This window comes from Silurus aristotelis, assembly GCF_946808225.1.
Source record: "Silurus aristotelis genome assembly, chromosome: 12".
In the NCBI taxonomy this organism is placed as follows: Eukaryota; Metazoa; Chordata; class Actinopteri; order Siluriformes; family Siluridae; genus Silurus; species Silurus aristotelis.
In genome coordinates this window covers 15,802,402-15,819,069 of record NC_139585.1, presented here as the reverse complement: position 1 = coordinate 15,819,069, position 16,668 = coordinate 15,802,402, and the positions used below count along the sequence as shown (strand labels likewise).

At 38.1% G+C, this 16,668-nt stretch overlaps 1 protein-coding gene across 3 annotated transcripts in view; it reads right to left on the bottom strand.

Moving 5' to 3' along the window:
- The window catches only part of nrg3b (neuregulin 3b), a 197,616-nt gene that overhangs the window by 45,640 nt on the left and 135,308 nt on the right, over positions 1-16,668 (bottom strand). For all 3 annotated transcript variants that reach the window (XM_083557320.1, XM_083557322.1, XM_083557321.1), the window contains one exon: positions 15,737-15,869. In XM_083557320.1, the coding sequence (XP_083413446.1) occupies positions 15,737-15,869 (133 nt within the window). The remainder of the gene's footprint in view (positions 1-15,736; positions 15,870-16,668) is intronic.

Here is a 16,668-nt window from a genome sequence, read left to right as displayed (position 1 = left end):
CCTCTCATTCACACACATGTACTCTGTCTTACTCCTACTGACTTTCATTCCCCTTCTCTCCAGCGCATATCTCCACCTCTCCAGGCTCTTCTCAACCTGCTCTCTACTCTCACCACAAATCACAATATCATCTGCAAACATCATAGTCCAGGGAGACTCCTGTCTGACCTCGTCCGTCAACCTGTCCATCACCACTGCAAACAGGAAAGGGCTCAGGGCCGATCCTTGATGCAGTCCAACCTTCACCCTGAACCAGTCTGTCGTACCTACTGTACACTTTACTGCCGTCACACTGTCCTCATACATGTCCTGCACCACCCTCACATACTTCTCTGACACACCTGACTTCCTCATACAATACCACAACTCCTCTCTCGGCACCCTGTCGTACGCTTTCTCTAAATCCACAAATACACAATGCAGCTCCTTCTGTCCTTCTCTATACTTCTCCATCAACATCCTCAAAGCAAATAAGGCATCTGTGGTGCTCTTCCTCGGCATGAAACCATACTGTTGCTCACAGATGGTCACCTCTTCTCTCAGCCTGGATTCCACTCTTTCCCATAACTTCATGGTGTGACTGATCAACTTAATTCCCCTGTAGTTACTGCAGGTCTGCACATCTCCCTTATGCTTAAAGATCGGTACCAGCACACTCCTTCTCCATTCCTCAGGCATCCTCTCCCCTTCCAGAATCCTGTTAAACAATCTGGTTAAAAACTCCACTGCCATCTCTCCTAAACATCTAAACGCTTCTACCGGTATGTCATCTGGTCCAACCGACTTTCCATTCTTCATCCTCTTAATCGCTGCTCTCACTTCCTCCTTACTAATCCTATCTACATCCTGCTTCACCAACTCCACATCCTCCAACCTTCTCTCTCTCTGATTTTCCTCATTCATCAGCTGCTCAAAATACTCCCTCCATCTTCTCAACACACTCTCCTCACTAGTCAACACATTTCCCTCTCCATCCTTTATTGCTCTAACTTGCAGTACATCCTTCCCAGCTCGGTCCCTCTGCCTGGCCAATCGGTATAAATCCTTTTCTCCTTCCTTAGTGTCCAACCTCTTATACAGCTCCTCATATGCCTTTTCCTTGGCTTTCGCCACATCCCTTTTAACCTGCTGCCGCATCTCCTTGTACTCCTGCCTACTCTTCTCATCACTCTGTCGATCCCACTTCTGTTTTGCCAATCTCTTTCCCCTAATGCTCTCCTGCACTTCCTCATTCCACCACCACGTCTCCTTGTCTTGCTTTCTATTTCCAGATGTCACACCAAGTACTTTTCTAGCTGCCTCCCTCATCACTCCTGCAGTAGTTGCCCAATCATCCGGCACCTCTTCACCACCACCAAGCCCCTGTCTGACCTCTTCCCTGAACCTCACACTACACTCTTCCTCCTTCAGTTTCCACCATCTTATTCTTCTTTCAAACCTTACTTTCCTCCTCTTCTTCTTCGCCTCCAAAACCATCCTACAGACCACCATCCGATGCTGTCTAGCTACACTGTCCCCTGCCAACACCTTACAGTCTCCAATCTCCTTCAGGTTGCATCTCCTACACAGAAGATAATCCACCTGTGTGCACCTTCCTCCACTCTTATACGTCACCCTATGATCCTCCTTCTTCTTAAAATACGTGTTCACCACTGCCATTTCCATCCTTTTAGCAAAATCTACCACCATCTGCCCTTCCACATTCCTCTCCTTAAAACCATACCTACCCATCACCTCCTCATCACCTCTGTTCCCTTCACCTACATGCCCATTAAAGTCTGCCCCAATCACCAATCGTTCTTTCCTAGGTACACCATCTACCACTTCATCTAATTCACTCCAGAATCTTTCTTTCTCCTCCATCTCACAGCCAACTTGTGGAGCATAGGCACTGATGACATTCATCATCATCCCTTCAACTTCCACCTTCACGATCATCACCCTATCAGAAACTCTCTTCACCTCCACTACACTCTTACTGTATGCTTCTTTCAGAATCACCCCTACACCATTTCTCTTCCCATCCACACCATGATAAAACAGTTTAAACCCACCTCCAATGTTCCTGGCCTTACTCCCTTTCCACTTGGTCTCCTGAACACACAACACATCTACCTTTCTCCTCTCCATCATATCAGCTATCTCTCTCCCTTTACCCGTCATAGTACCAACATTTAAAGTACCAACCCGAACCTCTACTCTCCTACACTGCTCCTTTTCCTGCCGTCTCTGTAGACGCCTTCCTCCTCTCCTTCTCCTCCTTCGGCCAACAGTAGCCCAATTTCCACCGGTACCCTGTCGGCTAACGATACCTGTGGCGGTCGTTGTTAACCCGGGCCTCGACCGATCCGGTATGAAATTCTCATTTGTGATCCGCATATTTGATTTGGCACATGTTTTACGCTGGATGCCCTTCCTAACGCAACCCTCCCCATTTACCCGGGCTTGGGACCGGCACTAAGAGTACACTAGCTTGTGCCCCCCTAATGGCTGGGTTACTACTACTACTACTACTACTACTAATAATAATAATAATACTGCTACTAATACTGCAACTACTAATACTGCTACTACTACTACTACTACTAATAATAATAATAATAATACTGCTACTACTACTACTACTACTACTACTACTACTATTACTACTACTACTAATAATAATACTGCTACTACTAATACACCACTACTTCTACTACTATTACTAATTTTACTACTACTACTACTAATAATAATAATAATAATAATACTGCTACTACTTCTACATTTACCACTACTACTAATATTACTACTAATACTACTACTTTAACTACTATTAATAATAATAATAATAATAATAATAATAATACTGCTTCTTCTACTACTACTACTACTACTTCTACTTTAACCACTACTACTAATAATAATACTGCTACTACTACTAACTAACAGTTTATTCTCTTTATTTCGTAGCATTTCTCTGGGCTGCACTGCTTCCAGTACATGTATGTGGATGTTAGATTTATTGTCCAATCAGATTTCAGCCTCTATGTGCTGTTTTGTCAATCTAATCTGCCCAGGGCCTTCAAAGTCATTACTGTTGGTGTTTAGTCTCTATCAGCAATAAATCTCTTTATTAACTATCCTCTGATTGGTTGGTAAGAGGGAAACTGTTACAACCAAGTTCGACTGGCAAAACACACATGTAGCGCTCTGCACAAATTAATACATAAGAGTTAGACTTTTTTTATGCCTACAGAGAAAGAGAAATTTATTTGGTCTCGTACATACTTAAAAATCAATTTTCAAGAAAAGCTAGACATTGTGAAGAGGTCGGCCAACCCCGAAGCTAGCTAGCTTGTCTCAGCCCAGGAGAGGGTTTGTTCACCACCTCCAGACAAGTAAAATCGAGCGGTACCACTGGCTTACAGCCTCTAAGGAGCGGTGCAAATTATGAGTCTGGATCTCTGGTGAGTAAGTTGTATTTTGTTTTAATTTTTATGTTTTTGTCTTATGTTTTAGGTCACATATTGATTCTGAACTGCTCCAGATGTTGTAGGTGCACAGTTGCGATTGTAGTGTAGAGGTCTGGAGTTGTCTTAACTGGGTTTCTTGCTTTAGTAAAATGGTATTCACCCTCAACATGTGAAATGACTCTCTCTCTGTAAAGCCACGCGTTGTTATATTGCGTTTTTTTGTATAGTATTTATGGTTTCTATAATTGCGACCTGATAGTGATGGTATTAAGAGGTGGATTAAGTCGGATAAGTCCCCACTGAAGGCACAGGTACCAAATGCACGACCCACCACTGCTGCTGCTACTACTACTAATGCTACTGCTGCTACTGCTATTACTACTGCTACTACTACTACTACTACTATTGCTACAACTACTACCACTACTACTACTAATAATTTATATATATATATATATATATATATATATATATATATATATATATATATATATATATATATATATATATATATATATATATATATATTCTGCAGGGGTAACCACCAGGGCCACATTATTTTACTCATCTCACCAAACACCTCATTTATTATTTGTGACATTCCTGTGTCCTCACTCTGCATGTCTCACTCTGGTCTGACACTTATTAAACTGAACAGTTAATTATCATTAATGGAAATTAAAGCAGTATGAACCACTTGCAGGCAGGCTTTCAGGAGAAAATGAGGATCTAATAGCCATTATTGTTGACCGAAGAAACAATGGAAGAAAAGACAAGGGAGAAAAAGAGCATACAATCTGCTTTATAAGTGGAAGCAAAGTGATTTTTTTAAAGGATATATGTTTTCCTGATGCTGCACACACAACCTCAAAACCATCTGAACAGAAAAGTCTAGGAGCTAACAGTACCATGGCTTTAGCTCTTCATGAAAACAACAATCATGTGCTATAATGAGGGAGATAAGTGTGTCCTACATCCTCTCTTCTCTGTTTTTAGCATATTGATTTGATGCTTTGTGAGGAGAGATGAGCAAACAAGTCAAATCTGGGTGAAGCTTGATGTGCAGTATCACACCTAAGTGCTTGTGCTCTGTAGAGGGAAACGTTAATCAGGTCACAGAGGCTGATCAGATACACATGAGCAATGTGCATCATAACATTGCGAGTTAGCACAGTCATGTGTACACACTGGGTTAAATCAGACGTTAAGTCTTCGCCAGACCTCGACATCAATATTAAGATTAAGACTCATGCACACAAGTGACCTGTTAACATGGCTGCTCAGATGAGTACCACAAGCAGGAGGAATGGAAATTAAATGGAAATGATCTGAATAAATCGAGTGACAGAATGATATGAGTCTGAAAATGAGGAGGCAGTCCTTACTCTCCTGCCTCTGTCATATTATCCTTTCACAGCACACAGTAGTTTGTCCATTCAGTTTAATGCCACAACTTCTTATTAATTTTGATTATTTATAGCAAACAGACACCTTTCCTGAAATTGCAACTCTGCTTCACACATTCTGCCTGAATCTGGGCAAAGGCAGCTCATTTGCATACATTTGCATGTCATTAGCACATCAAACCTTCTGACTTAAAAGGCATACCATGTCAAAAAGTGTTTTGCATCTCTCCACTCTCCCTATTTCCTTTGCTCTTTCCAACTCACTGCCTTCCTCTGTTATGGGAGTCAGATTAAAAAAACAAAAAAACAATTGGATAGCTTGAACCTTTCAGGAAAATGGAAATTATTACTGAGTGAAAATTGATACTTGTGGGATACATGTGGGAACTGGTAATCTGCTGAACACAAACAAACAAGCAAACAAACAAATCAAACAATCGTTTAATCTCTATTGATAATGCATTCAACAAAACTGGGAGAACTTGATCATCTAGAAAAACAATGACCCAAAGGCACACCAGAAAGAAGAATGCTTGGTGATTATCAATTGGTTGCTATCTTCTTGCAGGCATATACAAACAAATGTCATGTTTTATTTACTTTAACTTTAAGAATATCTGTTTCTTAAACTTTTTGTCACATACAAATTGGGTGGTCTTCCACCAAAGGTGCCCAGTTTTAAGCTGTTTTACACAACTAGATATAGATAGAATATCAGCTGATGAACGATGAATTTATGGTGTATGGTTTAATATTCATCTTTTAATTCCAAAACCCAATGCTTCAGTGTATAGCAACAATTGTTCTTGGGAGCTGACTAAGTTTATGATTTAGTGACACTCTCTGTGGCTGTGTGTGTGTGTGTGTGTGTGTGTGTGTGTGTGTGTGTGTGTGTGTGTGTGTGGAGACGCATGCTGTCAGTGAATGAATGACATGATATATGACTTAATTTTGTGAGTTATAAGTAGTAATTGTTTATTTTTTGTTACTAATTACCACAGCCACTGGGATGATGAGAGTGTTACTGACTTGCCGAATTACATAAATTAGAGTTAACATTAATGTCAGCACACAACCTCAAGGCTCTTAGTCTCAAATGACCTTTCACTGAGCCATAATACAAGTGTCCCAACAATTATCCAAGTCATACATAAACCCAGATGTTAATGGCAATATTTTAAACTTTATGCTTTGTATTGAGCAATTAAGTATCATGCATATGTGCACCGTTAAGTGGATGAGAAAAATGTTAATAAAATGCTGTGTATAATAAAGAAGGATTTTATTTGTTAATTTGTTAATCTCTGGTTAAGATTTAAAGAGGAATTAATTTCCGTTGTTATTTTATACACTGATATGATTAAAGCTCATTTGTAAAAGTAAAGACATCATTAACATCTCCAATCCCAAACTCAATATAAGATGTTACCTGTAGCTCCTAATTGATTTAAAAATGAGAGTTGGGATACTGTAGCATTGCCCCTGTGGCAATTCAATTCGAGCTAAATTTAGCATTAAATGAATGTGATAGCATGCATTGTTGCAGGACACTTGTGAGTGCTGTTAAATTCAAACATGTCAATGGTATATCCATCACACGCCTTGCTTCATATGTAAAGCAGATAAGCCACTGCTCCTGTTAAACCATCATAAACTAGAGAGTATTAGCCACAGAGTATGAACATATCTCATTGGCCTCCAATTTGACCTCAGAGGGCTATAAAATGGGCTGTGATGATTTCTGTGTCCTTGGTACATCCCAAGAAGGTTGTTTGAGCAGTAATGTGTATCACTCTTATGAGGCTTATATAGTACAGATCTTTATGTGACAACAATGTAATTTATGAAAGATGAAATTCATACAGCCAACAATCGTGTGTAATACGAATAGCTTAAATGCAATAATATGTGGTAACACAATATGAATAATATTGGGTGAACAGTTCAATTATAATTCTACTATTTCTTTGACAGAGGTTGCAACAAAAAACTAGCAAATAAATGCAGGCTGGTTATGAGAAAAAGAAAGAATCAAGAACAAAGAGCTCTGTCACATTCTGATGGCCCTAATAATGTTTCCTAATGTGAAATATCGATACAAATGAAAGCATATAAGGAACAACATTACGCTTTTCTTACTCATCACTGTTGCCAACTTTAAATCACTATATTTAGCTTACTTTTCAGACCCTTTGTACCACCACTGCACTTTTTGTTCTTCATTTTAAACTCACTTCTTGGCCCTATATACATGCAAGTAACAATTTCCTTCACAACTGCTCACACTCATTGATTCTTTTAGTCTGCTTCCTTAATTGAAAATATAATATTTTGCAAATGCATGAAAGTTTAGTTGCAGAATAGTGTCATCACCAAAGAATTGGTGAAGAGACTTTGTAGTTATATTCAAAGTGAAAATCTTCATGTACCTTAATTTGTAATGTAATATGCCAATGCTAAAATGATGCTTAAATGCATGTGCAAATTAGTCTATTAAGTCTTCTTAACATGTTTTTGAGTTAAAATTAGTTAACTTTCTTTATAAAGCAGAATATTTTTTTCTAGTGTTTTCTTTACATGGTTATTCAGTAGCTAGGTGCTTTATACTTAACAGCACAGTGAAATTCTTTCTTTGCATATCCCAGCGATGATAGGAGCTGGAGTCAGAGCACAGGGTCCGCCATGATACAGCACCACTGAATCACTGAGAGTTAGGGGCCTTGCTCAGGGGCCCCTAAAATGGCAGCTTGGTGATACAGGGGCTTGAATCCACAACCTTCCAATCAGTAACTCAGAGCCTTAACCACTAAACCCCCACCTCCCTAGACAAATAGAACATGTCTTTCCTTTCAGTGTATTGTCATTACAATATCTTGATATTTTCGTATTTTTTTAAAGTATATACTCAACACCTTGCTTCACATGCAGTTACCAAAACGTGTTAGCTCTAAACCTTCTTTGTCATGGAGCAGATTTTGAAGGCCTCGCTCTAGAAGGCCTAGATGATGTGATTACTGGACATTTATTTAACCTTTCTTTCACTGTTAGAGCACTTATTATGATTAATTATGTCAAGCCATCCCCCTGACAACTTGCCTCACTCAAGGGAGAAAGAGCAGCACCCCCCTCTTTTGCTCTGTCTTTTTCTATCATTTTCTCTCTCACTCCTCTCCAGTCCATTCAAATCCAATTCAAGAAGCACTCCATCTGCCATCATGGCTGCCACGCAAGAACAACAGCGGCAACGACAACAACAGCAAAACATTCACATAAATAACATTGGCAGTGTATAATAAAGAAATAGCTCAAGAGCAGTTTAGCAATTTAGCATCTAATGGGTTGTGACAGTACAGTTCAATAAGGCAAAGTAACTCAGTAAACCTTGGCTTTATGTGCTCTTTCTCTCACTCTCTGCCTTTTTGTTTAGTTTTTTTCTTTCCAGAGTTGTCTCCTGTTTCCTGGTCTGACATTGGGAACAGGATCATTTTACTGGACAAGCAATCACCGTCTCCTTCTACACACCCAGAGCATGATATGGAATCCCTTGTTTATCTAAATGGGCAGAAACATGTGTCTGTGTTTAAGCAACCATATGTTAATCACACAGGTCTGCTTTATGGTGTCGTGTAGGTAATCCACTTATGCACACAGAATGAATCATCCACAGATGTTCTGCCTCATTCTACACAAGCTCAGAAGCCCAAACGGAAGGACAAAATTTGTTCAAAACACTCCTGCCATTTTATATACAGTGGACTGCAAAACTGCAGATGTCTCCCATGATGTTCAGCGCAGTTTGCCAGTTGCATTGCCATATGTCTGATTATGGTGAGATATGATGTATTGGTTTGGATTGTTGATTTTCTTATTTTTTTTACATTATTCATTTTGTTTTAGGGTTTCTGTCAAGAAATAATTTTATCAGCTGTGTTGGAAAGATATTTGTATTCATAATCGGCTACTCTGATTACCATTCATTTCCAATTGTGCATATCTAATCCAGTTAATATTCATTGTCTGTAACGAGCAATTCTAGAAGCCTATTCTACCCTTTATAACCATGAAAATCTAACATACAAGAGGTTGCCTTCTTTTATGAGGTTACGCACGGCTCATCGAATACAGACATGCCTAGTTCATTCTCTAAGGAGAAATGAGATAAGAGGAGACTGCAACTGGGATTAACACAGCCTGTCGTGATCTGACAGCCAAGTGATAATTTACTCACAGACCACTCCTGTGGGAGTGGACAAAGAGTTTAAAAAGTGAGTGTCCTCATCACGAATGTGATTTATTTTGTCATATCAGATCCTGTTAATCCCCATGCCTTGGCCTCCTGGATCCTGCCTGCCCATTTTACACCTATTTCTCAATTTTTTTGGCTTCACTGCTACTAAGAATTTCTTTCTTCTGATATTTTTTTGACAGAGCGGCATTTATTCATTCATGAAGCAATGTGTTCTTTAACTTCCCCCTCACACTGTCTCGCAATCTTTCCACATATATAACTGTTCTCCTTTGCCTTTAACACATCCACACTTTTCCAGGAAATGTATAAGACTAAATGCAAGGTAATTATATTCAAATGCATGACATTCATTTAAACCCAAACTGTTTTAAATGTAACAGTTTGTAACCTATTATAAAGAAAGGCAGGCATAAATTAAAATAGTAACAAACATATGTGCTGAATAGTGCTTTTGTAAGGTAAGTAAAACTCTTTCTCATCAACTCATGAGCTAAAATTGGAATCAGACACTAATGGTGCATTTTTTAAAAGATGTGACCTCAATAGCAATATAGAACAATGTTATATTGGATTGGTTAAAGATCATCATTATTTTACCTTGACAATAATGATTTGCAACATTTACTATTACATAAGCTTTAAGGAAATTATATATATATATATATATATATATATATATATATATATATATATATATATATATATATATATATATATATATATATATATATATATATATATATATATATATATGAAGATAAAATAGCAAGCACATGAATGCTTTAGTGACAGCTAAAGTACTGTTAATGTGTGCCTTATTTAAGAGTTTAAGTGCATATAAACTGGTTGTGGTTCATACATAAGGGCTTATAGTGGCACTGGCTAGTTTCAGTTTTAAGTAGTGTCATTATTTGATGATAAGCAATATTCCAGTCTGGCAATGAACCCTAAGAATACAAAATAATGCCACATATAGGGTAAATTAATAAATATATATTTTATACCCAGTATGAATAAAAACGTTTGCTTTCTTTTGAATATTCATCAGTTTTATTTCCTAAATTATGTTCTTTTATTTTGACAAGAAATTATCTTGGGTATAAAAAGCCATATGTCTATCAGGCAAAAAAACACCACAATGGACTGGAATAAATTATGTTCCTTTACTTGCAGAGTGGCTTTAAATTAATGTAGCATAAAAATCTTAAATAGGTACATTGGTTGCTATTGACCTGTAACCTTATATAACCTTTTCCTGCCTATCTAGCATTCTTCTTTTTTTCATCTTGGGCAATTTAACAGTACTGAAATCTCAAAAAACAGCCTTTTCTCACCAGAATCTTTCTTTTTCTGGGTGTTAACAAGACAACTACCAAAAACATGCCAGTAAGTGGACTGGCTAGGCATTAATCTTTCAAGATGTGAATAAGCGTTTAAACGTGTGTGCACTTTTAAAGTATTGAGAAAAATAGGTAAACTGTGATCATACTTGAACTTACTGTATATCCAGTCCAGATGAGCTGGATTTAATAATTGCTTTATATATTATTATGGCTTCCATTCCAGAGAGTGACAAAGAAACCTGTAATTATTCCTTCTGAGTAGAGTCACTCATCTCTGAATGAGCTTGCAGCATTCAACTCCTCAGGTTATAACCCACAGTCCCTCCAGTAAGGAAACTTACTGGACATAATTACAGACTCCAGGACAAAGAGCAGAAATCTTGGCTTTTCGAGTACCTATCATATGTGTAAACAAAAAGTCTATCATGGAACAGCTTACATTATTACACAGTGTATTGCATTAACTTTTCCTCTTTCACATTAGCAATTAAGTTTTTCCAAGACTACTTTCTATCTACCAAGTTCTATTTTTCCTTGTGTCTATTTTTGCTAATTTGTGTATTAATTGTTTTTATATTTTGCAATGGGGAGAAAAATGTTATTAGGATATTTGAGAGTTTTAGGTTTCCTGAATTCTTGTATCCTTGCTCATTTACATCATGTGCAGTTTTATAATCGACCAATCATTTTGCAGTAGCTCAGTGCATGAAGTCCTGCTTATACAGGCCAAAAACTTCAGTCAATGTTTACATCAGACATCAGCATGTGAAAAAAAACTTGATCTCTTTGACTTAACCATGGCTGTTGGTACTATGTGGGCTGGTTCGAGATTTTCTCTGGGGATTTAACACACAACAATCTTTAGAGTTTAGGCAGAGTGAATGAATGAATGAATGAATGAATGAATGAATGAGTGACAGTGGGTGGTAATGAATTGTTAGTAAGATAGGACAATACCCAGATAAAGTTACTAAAAGAATTATAAAATGGTCACTTTTAACAATCTTGCCAAAAAAAAGTACCTCAGCATGCACAAAACATTAGCCCTAGAGATGGATGTGCTACAACAGTCAACCACAGTTCCACTTCTGTCAACCAAGAACAAGAATCTAAGGCTATCATGGGTGTACAGTAGGTTTACATTATCTGGATAGTTAATGTCTTTTTGCAGTATGTGCTCATGATAGTCTCAGATACTTGCTATTATTTGCTTAGAGAACTTGATGTGTTCTTTGCTGTTGTAGATCAAACACAAAAAAGGTTTTTATATGGTGTCCATGCCGAGATGCTCTTGTGAGAATCATGATTGTAAAGGTTTCTTATTTGAGTTACTATAGACATTCTGTTAGCTCAGTCCAGTCATTCTTGCCTAACATTCCTGTCATTCGCCTCTGACCTCTATTATCAACAAGGTGTTTCAGCCCACAGACCCTCTGCACACAGGATATATTTCGTTTTTTTGTACCATTCTGTCTGAAATGTCTAAAATATTGTTGCATGGAAAAATAGTAGGAGATCAGCAGTTTCTAAAACTAATGCATTTGGCACCAACAACCACACCACAGTCAATGTCACAGACTTTTCATTTTCTCTCCATTCTAAAATTTGATTTGAACATTAACTGAAGCTTGTGACCTTTATTTGCATAGTGTATGCGTTGTGCTGCTGCCACATGATTAGCTGTTTGTATAACATCACAGCTGAACAGATGTGCAGGTGTTCCTAGTAAAGTAGATTGTAAGTAACATGTAATTCACACTTATGCCAAACAACATTAAAATTGGGAAAAATGCCTATTTATACAGTATATTGCAAATCAGTTTTTCCCAGTACAATTTCCAGTACAACCCTACAGTGCATCAATTACATTTTTGGTTGTTAGAGACAGATTTTGCTTTTTATTTTCTATAAAGCAAATGTAACCACCGAGATGTGTCATCAGCAAATGTATGCAATTATGTATTTTATGTCCAAACAATTAACACATCCATGCAAAAAGCGTGAGTAATTCAGAGAGTAGGCCATTAATCTGAAAAAGCTGAACAAAATCTTTAGAATCTCTTGAGATGGTATTCAAAATAATTTCTCTGGCCTTAACCTGACTTAAACTTAGGCTGGTCACCTTCCAAAGTTTGGATGTGCTTAGAAGTGGAAGGTGGAATATTGGCTGTTTGTGGGTTAGGGGTGATTATTTTCGATCTGGACACTTTGAATCATTCAGCTATGCAGCAGAGATGGGAAAATTTCAACTTTGTTAATTCATTGTATGTTTTTTTAGGGGCCTATGCTGTAATGCATGAGATTTTTGCCACCTTGGTTGATATATAGATAACAACCTTACAAAATAACCTAGTTCAGGCTTAGGGTTTCTCATCTGTTTCTGTCATCAAACTCTGTTTGTGTTTGTGTTGCTTATTCAGATATGTGTTGATTGTTCAATCCATTCTGGTTGCAATACAGGAAATTCAAGTACACACAGGGATAGGTTTTGTTGTGTGTTGCAAGCAGTTCTGGATGTTCTCAGGCCTAGGAAGAAATAGAGGCTGGTGCTTCTGTCAGTGGCACAAAAAGTCTTAAGAAACAGATTTCCTGTTTCGCACATTCCACTTGATGGAAGGCATGTAAATATTGGGTACTGGAATGATGTACAGGGATTTATAGAACTGGTCAATGATAACCTTTAAGAAGTGTTTCTTTGGATATTGGAAGATCTGTCACAAAATCAATAGAACAGTGGTCACTTAGGAAGTGGCAACAACATAGGTTTACCTGCCAATAGGGCTCTGGGGACTTTAGATAACGTACAATGGGAGCAAGAGAAAATTAGCCTGTTGATCCACAATACTTAATATGAAGAAGATGGTGTGTGTGTGTGTGTGTGTGTGTGTGTGTGTGTGTGTGTGTGTGTGTGTGTGTGTGTGTGTGTGTGTTTGTGTTTGTGTGTGTGTGTGGGGGGGGGGGGGGGAGTTAAAGTTACAAAAATAAAAAATACTTAAACAACCTTGTCTATGGCACTTCTGAGTCATTTTCTGACAAATGACTGTGAAAGAAACCCCTCAGTGCTGATAACAACCTAAGAATGAAATTGTTGACTGTTAAAACTAACATTATAGGCTTTTTGTTAATGTCCAGCTCATTCTGTTCAGTTTTTTATGCACTTGGCTCTAAAAATGGAAAACAGATTTATATATCGTTGATGTAAGCAATCACAAACTTGCACAGCATGTCCTGAAAGACATCATTAATAAGGCAATAGAATAATGAAGGTTCACCAGAGAGGCCATATGGCATGGCACAATACTCACAGTGGCCAGAGGTGGTGCTAAAAACTATTTTCTATTCATTGCCCCTTTAGGTTTTGGATCTAGTTATATGCACTTTGCAAGTCCAGTTTGACGATTATCATCGCCTTTTAGAGTTCCTCTAGGGCTAATAAAACCAGCGAAGGGGGTAACAATAATTAATGATGACGTAATTTATTTCCCAATACTCAAAACATAGACTGGCTTTACCCCTTTCTATAATACAAAAAAGAATCCCATTATTATGTTCACTCCATCTGAATTGCTCCCTTTGCATGGTGGTATGGTGGCTGCCATGAGTTCTATGGACCTTGACTATGAATTTCCACTCAGATCAGTGAGTGCATTTTGCGTTGTGGAGATAAAGAGAGATATATGGCATTGGTGGACTTTGCTGACTAAGTTAAATAGGTTTGTTACATTGCATAGTGGCATTTCCAATTGGTCCTATTTTAAGGGTTTGTAGGTCCTGAGTTGATTGTGTGTTCTATTGAGACCCAGTGCTTTTTTACTGCCAATGTAAAAGCAAAATCCTGTACGTTGACACCGTTTGCATCGATTGACCTGTATTGGGTCTATAATCCTTGAGAAAGGGCTTTTTTTTTTACTTTTTCAGAAGTGGCTTTGGCTGAGGCAGATGGACAGATCAATGAGCAAACTGAGTGTCATCTGGATGTCATGGCAGAAAAGCCCTGTTAAGTTGACTAGATGTAATCCTTGTTGGTATGGGTGCACACCAGCTTGTTGCATCCACTTCCAGTAACCTTTGTCCTGAAATCTAGAGTGTACTCCGAGAAGTTAGAGTTACCCGGCTTGAAAGTCAAGTCGTTTTTTCCTGAATTTGTTCAAGACTTGTTGAACACATTCAATAAAGCATTCAAAAGATGACATAGGCTTGCCTTCTTGAGACTAAATGGTCATTGCTCAATGTCTCCAATGTGCAATCACAGTTAGTAATTTAGTGTTGCCGAGAAAACTCCCTCCTGTTTAAAAAAATACAGAGAACATTGCAACAAGAAGCCCTTATACAGGGTTATATGGATCTCAAGTGTTTTTCTGGGTGTGCAATGAGTGGGAGAACTTAATAAGTGGGTGCCACCTGTGGAGCTGGCTGCAATGCCAGCATGCTGCTCAGCTGCATGAACCTAGAATCGAGCTGGATAAGCTGTTGTTGCTGTTCTCCCGCTACTCAGCCTTTAGAAGCTAATTCCATGATGTCACTCAAGCTTACTTGCTTCATCCATTGAAGTGGTGAATTCTATTTATTAAACATACAGGTAGCAGAAAATCCAGAAACATGGACCAAAAACATTGGTAAAAAAGCATAAAAAGGGCAGGTGATCAGCAAATAGAAAAGAACAGAATGTCAAATTTGAAGGACAATAGCAAAGTCACATTGTGAGGGCATGGCATGTAAAAATCAAAAACACTAAACCAACCTTCCCACTCTAGTGGTGTTTGGTGTGTGTGTATATATTGACAGGAGTGGTGATTGTTGAAGTTCAGTTGTGTTGATAGGTGACTGTGAATGGGAAACGAGTGTGTGCGCTCTTTGTAGTCAGGGGGGCAGTCTGGGAGTTGGAGTTTCTCTGTGTTTCTGGTTTAAACATGAAACAGTGCACATGACCTGAATTGTACACAATAATAGCCTGAACTGGTTCGAATGCCTGCTGTTCTCTAAAGAGTATACTTAAATCTTTAAACGGCACATTTTTTACTGTGCAGACTGCCTGGACAGCCTTGACCTGAACTACACAGATTGCCACTTTCCACCACACATCCTGTTAACCAGGTAAAACATTTCATTTGTTCTATTAAGAATATTTTATAGTAAAATAACAGACATAAAACTGAATCATATAGGACTGGAGCAGCAACATGTACAAAGAATAACGCAAAGGTATAGCAAAAAGTCAAGATTGTATGTAAATTTTTCTTGCATGTGTCTGACACACAAACATACAACTCAAATAATTCTTACCTGCAGTGTCTATGAACTCCTGCCACTGTCTCGATTATGAAGCATTCTCCTTCATTTAGACAAAAGGCCAACTCTTGGCTGTCTTGACATGGTTTAAAGAACTCTGAGCGGACGGTTGGGGTTGTAGGTGCAACTTCATGAAAAAAGAGACAAAAAAGATAAGAAAAAATGAATAAAATGTCAATTCAGCTTAACATTTTTTTATTTCATCCATTTCCAGGCGATCAGTTTCTAATAAGAACAATATGTCCTATGGTACAGCATTAAATAATTCAGTAGAATGACATTTTCAAGTACGACGAATTTAATAATACATCCTCTGGTTTTAATTCACTCACTGAGGACACAAAATTGTTCAACATGCATTATACAGTGGCAGGGTTAATAATGCAACACCATGGACAATAGAGCAGACAGAGAACTCTAAATGAGAAGCAACTACCTTCTAATAGTGAAATAAACATGTTTGCCACATGGCAGCACTCAAGCGGCATACAGCACGGCATATACTGTGAGGAAACAATATATTGGCTGCTTATTATCGTGTAATTAGTGCAATACATGGTAGGCTAAACTCAATTCCCAAGGCTTAAATTCACAATGAATCAATATGGAGTGCGGAACAAAATGGCCTAAAACCATTATTGTGTCTTCTTTTAAAATTACTAATAGCATGCATTGATCCAGCCGTGCTTGCTTTATTCTAGAATGCTAACCTTATGTACCATAGCAATGCCTGCTTATGTTTACACAGATGTGAAGCTGCTAAGCTCAAGCTCAGCTAAAAGATATGCATGCTGCATCAATGAACACACACACACACACACACACACACACACACACACACACACACACACACACACACACACACACACACACACACACACACATACAGCCAATTTAGAAACATATTTGTCAAACAAATGGCATAA